This window comes from Parus major, chromosome 5 (assembly GCF_001522545.3).
Source record: "Parus major isolate Abel chromosome 5, Parus_major1.1, whole genome shotgun sequence".
In the NCBI taxonomy this organism is placed as follows: domain Eukaryota; kingdom Metazoa; phylum Chordata; class Aves; order Passeriformes; family Paridae; genus Parus; species Parus major.
The window spans coordinates 11,103,214-11,117,918 of NC_031774.1; the positions used below are offsets into that span (position 1 = coordinate 11,103,214).

Consider the following 14,705-nt stretch of genomic DNA (forward strand, 5'->3'; position numbering starts at 1 on the left):
TATGTAACAAGTTATCACAGAACATTCTTTGGTGACACAGGCTGAGCATATGTTGTGAAACATGACAAGACACTTATGGTAAGGCACTGTACCACTTTTATGAGATGCTTCTTGGGACCATAAAGGATGGCTAAGGTTAATACTGATTTTCTTGTTCCATGCACTCTTGTCAGTGCGAGGAAGCGTGCATTTGTCCTGTGCTATCTATTCCACTTTAGATTTTAGCAGTATTCACACCAGATCAGATCTCAATAGCAACAAGGTAAAAATCACTTTTGTACCAACAGAACTCTGCAGATAGAAAGGGGCTGTAAATTTTTCAAGCAAAGAAGGTAATAAAGAATGGGGAGCTGAAATGTGGCAGAGAAATATTATTCTTTTCCCCTTCACTGTGAAATACAAGCAGAAATTTTTCTTTTCAGAAGACATGGCCCTTTGCCTGTTAGCATCTAAAAAGCGAGCATCATCACGCTAGCTAGCAACAAGCCTGGCTTTCAGCTGATGAGACTTAATTTTCCTTTCTTTATCATCTCTGAGCTTCAGACTCATCATGTACTGACACTTTCTTGTCTCGTAGTTTGCAGTACTGTCCTATTTTTTCCAAAGTACTCACAGACTGGAGTTTTTCAACTCTGAAGAAGTACATAAGTGTAAGTGTATAAGTATTTACAGGTCTGCTGCACACATCACACAACACATCTGGAACAATCAGCGTCAGACAGACTGAAATGGATTCCCCATTTTGATCCTGGTTTTGCCACAATCTGCTGCCCCATGTGGCACTAACACACATGCAACTTCCAGTGCTCAACACAGGTGTCCATCTGTCATTTCCTGAAAACCCAGAGCTGCAATTGTGCACACACTGCTGCAACTGGAATGCTTGAGTCCCTCAGGCCTTGGACTTGGCTAGCTCCCTTACATGAGTCCCAGCATCTATCCATGCATATGTGACAGAGATAAAGGGACACTGGTTCAACACTTGTGACTATCCACAGCTTTAAGTAAACCTCAGATCACATGATTAATAGCAATGTTTCTACACATCTCTTTTTAAAAGACCAATGCTGTAATTATGTCTTACATATGCAAGACAACCAGCCAAATTTCAGAAAAACAGAAAAAGCCCAACTTTCCTGATTTTAAGTAAAACACAATGCTTTTGTATAACATAGAGAATCTCCACTTACCTCCTTCATTCACCACAAGCTTCATTTACTTGTTAGTTTTCAGAAATTGTCTTCCCTGAATACATGTTATTTCAACAATGGAATACATATAGTGAGTAGTTATCTTATATGTACATCTCAACATAAGAAGCTTCTAAGTACTTGAAAAGCAGTTGCTGAGAATGAATAGTGAAAGCCTCTCAGGATTTTATTATTTATTTTACATATTTGTTGATGCCAATTATCTGATAAAATTTAGAATACTTTTAATTCTTTTTTCCACTGTACTGATATATGAAATGTTCAAAATTACATGGAAAGTGAATATGCAAAGTTAAAAAAGAGACAAATACTTATCAAAAAGCAGAGCAGACTCAAAGACAACACTTCAGAGATCTTACAAAATGAAAATGATGCCAAACTCCAGCAGGATAAAAGTGTGTGATTAAGAGCAAGCAGAAATAACAGTAAAATCATAGGTAACATAAAATAATACTATATATCACAATTCACGTGCACAGCTACTTCAAGTACACTGGAAGAGAGGAGAAATCTGGAAAGCTACAACTCAATGATCTGGAGCACTCTGAACTAAGGTGCCACTTACCAGCACATACCATGAGTTTGAAAGAATTTAACCTTCAAACTCTAAGGAAACAGTGATCTCATATGTCTTAAGTTTAAAGGCATAGCAAAGCCAAAGACAAATTAAGGAGCATAAGATATTCCTTGCTTCCATAGGTGTTTTGCATGTTTATTACTTGTTGCTCATGTGTTTTGAATATTTAATTCTTAGATGCAGAAATTCAAAACAGTAATAGAAAAAATCCACCCCTATACTATTTCAACCTCCTGCTAAACTGTACCTTCAGATACATGCCTTTGTCCTCATTTGTTTAAATCACAGTTCCAAACTGCATTTGAGAGTATTGTACAGCCAACTATGAAATTATTCTATTTAGCAGAATAAACACGTAGATGAGAAGAATGAGGTTAGAGAGGCATAAAAAGAAAATTTGCAGAAAGCTGTTATGAGGAGTGAAAAGAAGCTCTTCACAGGGCTGAAAGGAGTCACCTCTTGGCTAATCAATTTGTCAGCCTGTAGCTCCCCTCGCTTAAGGGCCTCTCTTCTGTGTAACCTCCAGAGAAATACACTCCTTCTAGCAAATATATAATTTCATAAAATGCAGAAAGCAACACTCCTCTATCCCATAGCAAAAGCAGCTGTTTGTTCTATTGCCTCATGTTTCACCCACACACAAAAATCAGGGATTTAATTTGCCTTTCCAAAAATTTATGCAACACAGACCCAGGTATGTTTCAGTTCCTGCTAGTTTCTTTTAAAAGCTCTTTTTTTTTCCACCATCACTACCACTAATGTACTGCCAATATCTCCAAAATTGCTTGGCTCAGAATGTTTAATTTTTTTCCACAGAACTAAAAAGGGACAGTCTAGATAAATGTAAATACTAAGCACTGTCATTATTTAAAACAGAAAAAAAGACCCCAGATAATCCTAGATTATATATCATAGCTGATAAACAGCCTGTCTTCTGATGTCCAAGAAGTCCTCATAGTACGTATAAAGCAGTTATTCAGATTTCTGTATAAAAAAGTTTCTCTCTATACACAATACATCTGCTGCCTACCTTTAAGAACACACATAGGAACTGTTTTTCCAGTCACTGAAAGTGAACATAAAGGATCATTCAAATTATTGTTTGTAGAGAAATGACTAAGTACTATAAGATTTAAAGCTGCACTATACCAAATACATTTATAATCTGCTATTTCAAGCCATTCTGTTCACTTGCATATACCAAAAACCCCTTTTATGAATGCAGGATCATTTAAGCACAATCCAGGCATGTATTTTTTTTTATTCTTACATCCTTAGTCCTCAGTATTTCAATTCTTAAGCTGTATTTTAACAGCTTATCAAAAAAAAACCATCCCCATCTATCACCAGTATTACTGTAAAAACAACCTAGGGAAATATTTTTTACAGAGCAGTTCAAAAACTTCCTATGATGGTCAAAAGGTTAAATATCACAGCCTGATATACAAGGGTATAAAAAAAAAAAAAAAACACAACCCACAACACAAAGGCAGGAAGGAATGTGGTATATACTGAATCATCAATTTATTTATTTATTAAGAAGTACATCACAGCTATGTATAACAAGCTCTAGAAACCACTGAGAAACAAAAAGGAGAGTAACACCCCATTGCATTCATTCCTGTTATCACATAACACATGAACAGAACTACCTCAGCTACAATCTTCTCAGAAATAGGTCTCCTATGTATCGCAGAAAAACAATTTCAGTGGAGTACCTGTCCCACAGAAATACTTCAGGAAGGACTGCAGCTCATCAATTTTTTATCCGAGCCTCAGTACTCCTTCACATATTACTGCTTACCTACAGAATTCCCACTTGCTAAATTAATGCTTATAAAGGCACTGTCCTCTAAAAAACATTTTAGAAAGTAGGTGCTATTGTCTGAAAAACAGTGTTTTAAAATTTGTTGTGACAGTGTGACCATGGTGTGCAAAGACAACTGCAACAAGGAAATAACCCTACAGACAGGGGGCCCAGCACCACTTGTAACCTTCAATTCCTATTTAGGAACACAAAAAAGGTCCCTGTGATATTCATCAAAATGAAACTGAACTTTGCAATGAAATTAATTCCTCAACAATTTATTTCATATTATGTTTTTGAGTAAGCTGTTCAGGAAATGGATCTTTGAATATTTTGTTTACCTTCACAATATGCAGAGTCCCCTTGGACAGAGAGATAACCATTCTTGCATTCACAAGTAGCTTTTGTGTTCCAGTTTTTGCACTCTGAATTTTCACCACACCTGTGTCCCTCTGCGCAGAAGTTATGGCCTAAAACACAAGGAACATTCAACAAGGTTTTAAAACATGTTTAGTTCAGGTATTTGCATTGACAGTATCACTCAAAAACGGTGTCATTATATATTCCAAATTCTCTCTATAAACCTAATGGGTGCATACAGGCTTTTTGGATTTCTCCATCAATTCATTCTCAGAAAAAACATTTTCTTTGAAAAGATAATTGTATTAATAGTCTTATTCAGGAGAAAATACAACTCCAAAGTAGGAAGCAATGACAATTCATTAGTGTTCTACTGAACCCACATAGCATTAAGTCTCTGATTATCAGGAAGTGCAATGCTAACTTACACCAAAAGGACAATAAAGTGTAATATATATTAAAAAAATGCCCTCAAAAATCTCTTATTTTGCATAGCCACATGTGCCTTTAGTAGAGCAAAATGAGACATTGCACAAAATTGTACCAGTAGTCAAAGCAACCTCATACACTGCCTTGTAATTCTGTCATCAAAAATCAGCTTGATTGTTTCTACAGCTTATAATTATTCCATACATCATATTTTATCAAGGAGATTTTGTATTAATCTCTCCTTTTTCCTTCACACAAATGCTCAGTAGTTTCTTTGTGAACAGTTTTTTTTATTCCATGCAGTCATTTCTAGAAATAGGATGAACTTTCCCACCTCCTTCTGTAAAGGTACAAGTGGCTGAAGTTCTTTCCGAATTTCAGTATTTCTCAGAGACACATCAACATCTTTCTCTGCTTAAGTCTAAAGTGAAAGTAATTTTAACTTCACCTCTAAAGGCATTCCATTGGAAGTTAAGAAATAACTTACAGAATTTGACAACAAGATCTTTTTTCCTCCCTCCACTGATGTATGTTTTATGGATTTTCTCTATTAATATCCAAGAGTCAATTTCTATTTGCCTGAGATACATAAGTAGTCATTTTGGTAATTCCTATTTTGTCTCCATTTTCTGTCCTGGAAAGATGAAAAGCAGAAACCCAGACACAATATCATCTATTGGTATTCCAACTTGCACTTATCTGAATACCAGAGCAGTTTCTGCCACTTGTGCCTGGTCATAAAGGAGTGAACTGAAAGTCCTAGCTCATTGATCATAAACTTCCTAACATCCCCTAAAAACAGCTAAGAAAAACACAACCCAGACTTCTAACATCTAAATGCCAGATTCAGGTCTTTCTTCATATCCCTTGTTTTGATATCCTACTTTAATGTATTTTTACATACACACTTTAGTGGTCTACTGATTTAACACTCACTCAGGTGTGCAAGTTTAGTGCACTCCAAATTTATGTGTCTAATTGTCTAATGCTGAGTTCAGAGGTAATTTTTTTTCAAAATGTTAACATTTGTTAGCAGTGTCAATATCCAATTCTACACTTAAACATTGAATTAATTTTATTCACAGCCAAGGTATCTTCCTTGTGCTCAATTGGCTCCTTCTTTCATTGTAAGCCAGCTTGTGAAGAACCAATTCCCTTAATGAAAACTTCAGTTATCCCTTCTAGGCTTTACTCATTTCACAGTTTGGTAAAAACAATTCAAGTATTCCAGATCCAGCCTTGTCAAGCCCAGGTACATTTTAGACTGGTAAAATAGGGTGTCAACACACTGCCTTTAGTAACTCATGCAATCACAGTATTTGACTTCTCATTATTGCCTTTATAACAATAATTGAAACTGAACACTGGAACCCATCTCCTCAAACTTATCCCTTCAGTATCTAGTTTATGCTCCCCACACAGGATTACTATTCTACTGGCATTCCAGATAACATCCAAGAGACAGTAAGTTTTATAAAATTTCCTTTGTCACTGTTTCCCCAAGACTATGACATCCTAGTCTGTTTCCTGCTTCTTTAGAATAGTAATTCTCCTTTGATTTGATTATTATTGGGTCAGAACCTCTGTAACATATCAGCATATTAAGCTAGGCAGTATGAAAATATTACGTGGTTTGTTTCTCTGTCTCAGGGTATTTTGTCCATACTTATCTGTATTTCCCTCTCATCCAAAACTGTAAAAAACACATCTTCTTTCACAGCATGTTTTAGTTACAAGACTGCTGGCACAACTTTCTGCAACAAAATTCTATGTTTCAAGGTTCTTTTTATCCCAGTGAATCAGCATTCTACCTTATGATCAGCTCACAGAGAATTTAAGACTTACAATTAGCCAAATCAATGGCTTCTCAGAGTTAACTCTCATCATAAGTCCCAGGTCCCAGATCAACTACTTTAACAGCACTTTTTCCCAAGCACAAGCTAGTGATTAATTTTCAATATCACATCACAGCCCTGTGAATCCTTCACTGTTTATTTACCACCTCTGATATTTATCTGTAGATATGATGGCTACCCTACCTATCCATTTTTTGCCACTAGAGCTGTCACCTGTATTTTAAAAATTCTTCAGGAAAACCTGCATTGCTTTTGTTCCCTGTATCAATTCAAATATGAACAGTCTCCATCCAGAATCAGGTTTTCAAGCTTGAAGGCCATTAAAAGAGCACTAAACTAAAACTTTCAAATAAATATTTTAATATATATTTTATATCTAAATAATAGTTTAAATATTTTAATAATTGATTTCAATATTTAATTTTTTAATTAAATTTTGAAAGTACCTCCAGTTCAGTAACTTGAGAAAATAAAGGCCCTCAAGGATGTCTCATTTTTCTCCTGTCAGTAGGAATACACAATCATAGAACATCTACTACATCTCTAGATTGTCTCGGCATTTATTATTACAACAGACCTGTGAAACACTGTTTCCTATCTTAAAACTGCTGTCTAGAAGTGACTCTACTTTACTTTCCTATAGCACTTCAGCAAACTTGTTCAATACTTCTGTAAGTGGATAGTGAAAACCATTCCTGTTAAGAGCATTCATGGTGCTACAACATTTTATGTTACCAAGCTTTTACAAAACAACTGTAATTTAAGGTTAACCAGCAGGAAAAAAATATACCTGATGGAACAGAAGAGCAAGGGTTCACTCTACCTCTGTCAGAAAAAGCACATCATTGCTTGGATCAGGGGCTTTTACAGAGGTCTTTTTTCTTTGTAGCAAAAATGTAAGCTTAGCACTTCAAAAGAGCCTAAAAAATGCATATCAAGTGTGGTTCTTGGATTTCTTAGACATTGGTCTCCATTCTCCCCAGCTGGAGTTCCGGAGCCAAATATCTGATTTTGATTAATTCTTTGGTATGAAATATATCACAGGACTCCTTAAAGATGCTCACAGAGATGCCCAAACCACCTGCTGATACTGCAGTGGGATCTCTAAATCTCAGATGGGTGGGAGATAGCAGAGGGCATGCATCCCCATCTCCCAGCCAAAATAATAATTCATTGAGAATATTCAGCAAAGTCTTATCTGAGACAGTCAGCTCCTCTCTAAATATAAGAATGGCTTAAATGGAATCATCACATCTCAGCAAGCAGGCAATTGGAGAGGATTTAACAAAACCCCAGAAAATCTTAAATAGTTCTGATAATCTTAACTAATTTCAGGCCAGCACAGATGACAAGGCAAGTATGAATTAAAATTACAGATGAATGCATTCAGAACAGATGCCAGAAACCATTTCCCTGCACATACACACACAATCATAAATGTGCACAACAACCCTTCAAAGTCATTCAAAACATTTTTAGATACTAGCAGGGGAATTAAATATTGAAGAGTGTGTTTAGGTTTTTGATGGGCCTGATGACCTCTGTTCATTCCCAAAACATTTCTGATAACATTACTCTCTTCCTTTATCAAGGCTGCTGAAATGTTTGCTCCATATTTTTCTTAAGAAATTTCTACTCCTTCATTCTGACTAGAAAATGACCATTAACAAATGTATTAAGACAATTAGGAAAAGAACGAGACACATGCTAGCAGCCATAAAACTATCACTTCTGCAGCATCAGGAACTGCACAACAGGCTAAGCCTTAGTGGCCTCAAGTCAGGTATCTCAAATTATAAAATTAATCTATTTTGGGACACCTGAACATTGCTGTTATTGTTCCGTGCAACATCTTCAAAGTTGTGGTTCCAGAGGCTGCTTTTGCAGAGCAGCACTCTAAGGTGTTTTGTGCTGTCATTCAGTTTTTTGCATACCTAACATATTTGGTAATCTGGCTTAATTATCGATTATAAAATGCAACAACTCATTCAAGTCTACAACTGCAATCAATACATTTTAGATCCATATCTCTTTCTACCTTTTTCATGGCCAACAGTAATGCACCTCTCCTTGTTTCTGAGGGTTTCCTTATAACTTCTGTACCATTTTCTATACTTCTTGCAATAGCCTCAGCTGTTCACATAAAAAACTGCAAAACCTCTGTTCTCTTGCTGTTCAAGATAATCTTCATTTCACTGCTTCACATATAAAGATTTCTTAATATAAAAAAAACAAACAAAAAACTGTCATAATTCTTCTGTTAAAAAGCACCAGCAATGTTCAAAAGTCCAAGGTAGTTTCAACCTCAAAATCTTTTCTACTGTTAGGATTTAACCCCACAGTTATGATATAAATATGTAAGGTAAATCTGAGGGAAAAGTCATAGAAGAGTGCTAAAATTTGAATTACCAATTATGCCTTTCCATGATCTGAATCAGTTTCTAATGAGTCATGTGCAAAGCAGCTCTTTGAACAGCAGCTTTTAAACCTTCAGAGACTGTGGTCCCAGAACCCAGTGGTCTGACATAAAACAGCAACTTCATACATTCTTTCAAGCTACTCTCTGAATGCAGAGCTTATTATACAGTGTTTATCTATGTGCAATAGAATAATGGTAGCTACACAGGCTAACAAGCATAAAAAGATTTCTTCTTTTTTCAGATAGAAAGCTCTTTTAAATCCTAAGTAATGCTACAACTATGTTTAGAAATAAACTAATTCATATTTATCAGCTGCCATTAAATTTTAATAAATTTAAAACCTTGAAATAACTCCTACCTCACAGCAGTAAATAGGAAAAATTCAATTTCTGAAGAGTCAAATCTCAGTTTCACAGCCAGGAAGGCTGAGATGAGAAACACGCAAAACTGAAAAGCCTTCTAACCCTCTAACTGAAAGACTAAAAACCTTCCCAGAATAAAACAAAGCAGCACAAAGAATAGTGGCAGAGGACTGATTTTAGATTTGAATCCTGTTCCCTGCTCTAAAATGTATGCTTCACCTCATCAATAAAATTTTCCCTTTCCTCCTAATGAGTGTCAACAGGCAATCTAAATCCATCAGTCCCACCCTATTGCAGGACAGCAAATGATTTTCTCTAGAAACACAACTGTTTCATTGCTTCATCACACTCTTTCTTTTAAGAAGAGCACATCTGAAGTTGCTAAGGCTGTTAAGGCTATTTTTACATATTTAAAATTGTGAGCATAACAACATAAAAGATTCTCTCATGGAATTGTATTTGAATCACTCATGCAAAGGAGAAAAAAAAATCCACTCTTTCAAAATTACACACTGTCTTTGGCAAGGAGAAAAACAGCTAAAGGGAACAATAAAACACTTTAATGACACAATTTTTTGTATTAGATTTGTCCCTGAGCTATAAAAAATGTACAGCAGGCATGTTGTAAGAAAAATGAGTGATTCTCAAAAGTAGTAAAAAATGTATTTTGTGACACAATTCTTTGTGAAACTTGAAAATAAATTAAAATTTTCTGTAAAAGAAAAATTAAAAAAAACTGTCTTTTCTAAAAGACAGTTTAATAATACCACATTGTCCAGCTGGAAAGTATAAAGTGGCCACATAGTTTAAGCAGACATCTATATTAAAGCACAGGGAAGGTAAGGAAAAACTGGAGGTACTCTAACAGTCAAGGATAGATTCCATACACAGATGTGGCGAGGTCGATTTATGCATTCAGTACATGAAATCAAAAAAATAAATTGTCATTTTAAAGCTGAGCTCTTCCATACTACTCTCACCTTGCTGTACACCTCACACAACCACTTCCCTGAAATCTAATAATTGCCTCTTAGCAATATACTATTACCTTCTAATATACTATAATCTCATGTAGAAAGCCTGAAGAAGAGCAGGCATTCTTTGCTGTCTTTATCATTCCTACCATTTACAAAAAATAATGACTATCTAGGAAGCGGACCAACTCTCTATATAACAATATTCAACTCTATTCTTTGCTGACTCAGAAATTCCATCTCCATAAACACCACAGATTTATGTTTTACCCTGCATAACCTAGAGCACTCATCTATTATTGTGGTAAGTACTACAGATATCGCTGAGGAGGGTATAGTCTCATACCACAGAATCATGAAGATCTTTAAGTTCTCTGTGGTTTTCTTTCCTTCTGTTGATCCCCTCATATTTATCCTTTCATTACATGGAAATTCCTTTACTGCAGCTATAAAAGCACGAGATGCAGACCTGTCACCCTTCCCCAGTTCAGCAAATATATTCTAGAATTCTACAAAAGTGAAATTCAGTAAAAGGCTTCTGATTCCACAACTACAAATACTAAAAACAATACAAACTGCTACAAAGCCCACAACCTAGCAGTCACTAATATGCACTGAAAAACTTAACACAGAAGTAATATTCTTATTTAACATTGCTAGTAAATGCTTGCTAAATATTCTGTTGAATAACTTAAGGCTTAGCTAAGGGCTAATGCAACAAATTACCTGCATCATCATACATATAATGTGAAATTTGTATATGATGTGCAAATGATCCATGTGACCTTTCAACAAATAATTTTGCTTATTCAGGACAGCAATTACTACAATATGTCTTCCTTACTACTTTGACTTGGACAAAAAGGAAGCTGAATATAGTCTCTGAAGGAAATTGGTTTTGCAAACAAGAGAAGAAATTTACCATTTCCCAGTAAATGATACTTTGTCACAGGACAGGATCAGAATCTGTGGCCTGCTTGCCATATCAGAGAGCACCTGTTTGCTTGATGAAATCCATACCAAATATGGAATTCTTAATAAATATCCATTTTTAACAACAGCACATGATAAAATTATATACTATCACTTTGGGTTGCATGCAACTGAAGCAAAAGTATCAAGCAGCATGTATTCTACTTGAAGATATAAAAAGCAACTTAGGAGGGCTGAATTGAATTTACCTTTGTAAAGTTGACAAAATTAATTATATATTTAGGCCTCACTTTTGAAAGAATTTTAAAAAGCCATGATGAAATACAAAAGAGGAGGTACTGTTCAGCAGTCAGCTAAAGCAGAACTGAAGTGAAAGTTTAATGCATCAAATTGAAAGCATCATGTACCAGAATTCCTAGAAAGAGAAAACACAATTCCTTCCCTTGCTTCTAGAGATCATCATATGAATATAGATATTCATCTTATATCATAAATAATGAAGCCAGTTTGGGGACGAATATCTAAAAAGAGTACTTATTACTAACAATAATATGGAGGTGAATAATTATGGAACTTATCTTCTATCAACTTTGAAGCTTTAATATTTTTAATCCTTTTAAGTAATGAATATATTTTTTTCAGTACTGCACTACATCAAACTGGGCCATCTGTTAACAAGTATCACTAATACATTGAGCCCTCTGAAGTGCAGAGAAGCAACATTTACTGGTTGCTTAAATAGTTGCAAATGTTCCTACAAACCACTAAAAAAAAATAATGTATATATTCTTACACCATCATCCAACAGGAAGTCTCAAAATATGCTGGTCCCTGCAACTACATGCGTTTTAAAGTTCAAGGCCTAGGTAAATATTTAACCATGCGTATTTACTAATTAATATTTCCTGACAGAGGGAGATATTCAGAGCCCCTTAATCAGCATCTGCAATGGTGCTGGAGGAATTCATATGCAGGCAAGACAAATATTCCAGCAGACCTCAGTAACCATCTAAGACTGCAAATGTCTAATGCTCATTTGGCACATCTCTTGCTTGAATTTCTGAGGTATATCACTAAAGGCTGACGTGAGTCCTGAGAGACCAGGCTTCCCTTAAGCCCAGCTGAGACTCAGCACCAAGAGAGAGATGAGGAACAGAGGTACAAAACATAGGGAATGATTAGTCTCTGATCAATTCACTGATTAGAACATGTTTTAAGAAGAAAGCTTGTTTAAGTTTCTTAATCTAGTGATACCTGCACATTCCTCATTTAAGGGGGTTTACTCAATTAAGATTTTAGTTATTGCCTGTTCAGTCCAGTCCAGCCTACAACCAGGACTCAGCCTACAACTGGCCTCTAGTGTTAAATGTTTAATTATTATTTTGCATTGGTATTATTTTATTGTCCAACTTAATTCACAAATTAGTCCTGAGAGTGCTCAGATCTAAATCAACCTCCTAATATCCATCAAACTAGAATCTTAATGCTGTTTTTGCAATTTTAAAATAGAGACCTTAAAAAAAAACTTTCAAAACACTGCAGTTGCAAGTTTAAGCAACAAAATTTATTTCTTTTTCAAATACAACATCCTTTTAATAGGGATTTTTAGGAGATATTGGTTCCTTTCTCTCTCAGCTCTTCCTTTTCTCCCTCTGTCTGCCTAATTCAGAACAATTACAACTTTATATCTGGGAAGTCTTCTAACCAAAGGAGTACCCTAGACTGGGTTTAGAATCATGCTTACAGAGGTACTTAATATCTCATTAAAAGGGAATTGTTCCTTTCAATGTATCTCCCTTTTGAAACAACAACTTGCATCCAAGCTGGCTTACCTCTACAAACACTGCAACACTGGTTCTCTGGAAGAACATGATCTTTTTCTGAGCAGTTCAGTGGTGGACAAGTCTCTGTAACTTTTACTAAAACTCCATTCTGAAAATAAACAACATTTTAAAAAAATTACATTGGTGAAAACACATAAACACACGCAGTGGCAAGGATCACATACTTTTCCATCCACAGCACTAGTAATCTCCAGCAAAAACACTGGTAAACTAGCAAGAAGCAAGTAAAATTCACTTGTTCCATCATAACATCAAATCTAGAGCAATCTACTGTGCATTCCTCTGCCCAGAATAAAAAAAAAAATTATTAAAAGACAAGGCACTTCAGCTTAAAATTCTATTCTAGTTTTACCAAATATGTAGTCTCATAGTAGTCTTCTTTTCAAGTATTTCAAGAAATTAAAGAATTTAATTCCAGATTAAAGACAGTCTTCCTGCTTTCTGCAAATCTGAGCTTTATTCCTCTTACTTCACAGTCCATATACTTCACAGATAAGTTATTCAACTCCAATATACACAGCAAGACCAGTATTTTCAAGTGTTGTTGTGTTGTTCTGTCATGTCCAATTACAAGAGTCTGTTCTTTAGAATTACTGATCACCTTATTTCTGAAGTTAGGTCCTTCAGAGAAGAAAGGTCATCTTGAGATACCCTTATAGAAACTTCTGTGCAAAATCAAGCTAAAGATGTTTCTATGATTTTGGTTTCTAGATTCAGAATAAAACCATGATAGGAGGTCTAGATGTTAGTAGGAACTTTCTATAATCATAGACATAGAGCCTTCATGGGGAAATTTTTGCACCAAATTTTAGTCCATCTTCTTCCCATCCAGCAAATAAGCCTCACTATGTCTCCAGACCAAACAGCTTTCCAGCACTTTAGTTTGTTGTTTCTTAAAATCTTGTCCCAAAATAGTCTCCCCTTTTACATTATCCCCCCACTCCAGCCTCCCTCATACCATAATTTGCTTGTTCAGCATCCCTTGTTAAGCTATGCTATCATTGAGAACTGACAAGTGGAGCAGAAATTAAGAACCAGGATTTTTGCTCAGTAGGAGCTACAGTAGCTAACCCACAGGACTGTCTATACCCAAGTAATCTCATTTTCCAAGCTATGAAACTCTACCAAGAAAGCAGGCAGCCTGCTACATTACCCAAACACTTTTTTAACATCAGTCTAGTCCCCCACTCCTCCCAGAATATTTTTCGTGACATGTCAGATGGCAGAACAAAAGAGTGGAAGAAGAATTTCTGCTTTCTTCAAATGAAAAAATTTCATTTTCCAGCTATCATGATTGCAGAGACAAGTTTAAATATATGATCCAAATATATCTAGGGCTAGGAAAGCAAAGGAAAACCAATACCAAAAAACAGACAAAACCTCATTAAAGACATCATACTCATCATCTGAGGGACCAGATATGTGACTTTGAACAGATAATACTGAAATTACCTGAGTCCACCCTGTGTGAAGAGAAACACTTCAGTGCAGAAGCTTGCTTTCATATCTGCACAATGCTATGCCACACCACACCAAAGCACTGGCTCAGGTGCACAGGTAAAACGTTTGCTGGTCATTAGCCTTGCCACTTCACCTCACCACACCAATTCATCTCTGTCCCACCAGGCTCCAGACAGAGCTCTCACAGAATCGAGCTGCCCTACAGACTTAGGGAACGCCTGCTGAGCCTACAAGGCACAAATGTTGTGCCCGAGGTGCACAGCAGCTTGTCGGACTTACAGCTGAGAAGTGCAGCCAACCCAGGAAAAGCAAATCTGACCATTCCGTAATCGCTGCCTGTCACTGCCCTTGACATTACAATCTTAAGACTAAGCAGGGCCAATTGCCTTCACTGGCAAGTTGCATCAGTTGCTGTCATGAAGAATAATGCTTAAAAGACCCCACAGGCATCTTCTTATTTTTTGTAAGAAA

At 35.9% G+C, this 14,705-nt stretch overlaps 1 protein-coding gene across 3 annotated transcripts in view; it reads right to left on the reverse strand.

Annotated features, from left to right (window-relative positions):
- The window catches only part of NELL1 (neural EGFL like 1), a 333,120-nt gene that overhangs the window by 237,856 nt on the left and 80,559 nt on the right, over positions 1-14,705 (reverse strand). For all 3 annotated transcript variants that reach the window (XM_015631302.3, XM_015631301.3, XM_015631300.3), the window contains exons 11-12: positions 12,762-12,861; positions 3,937-4,065 (exon numbers count right to left, since the gene is read on the reverse strand). In XM_015631302.3, the coding sequence (XP_015486788.1) occupies positions 3,937-4,065; positions 12,762-12,861 (229 nt within the window). The remainder of the gene's footprint in view (positions 1-3,936; positions 4,066-12,761; positions 12,862-14,705) is intronic.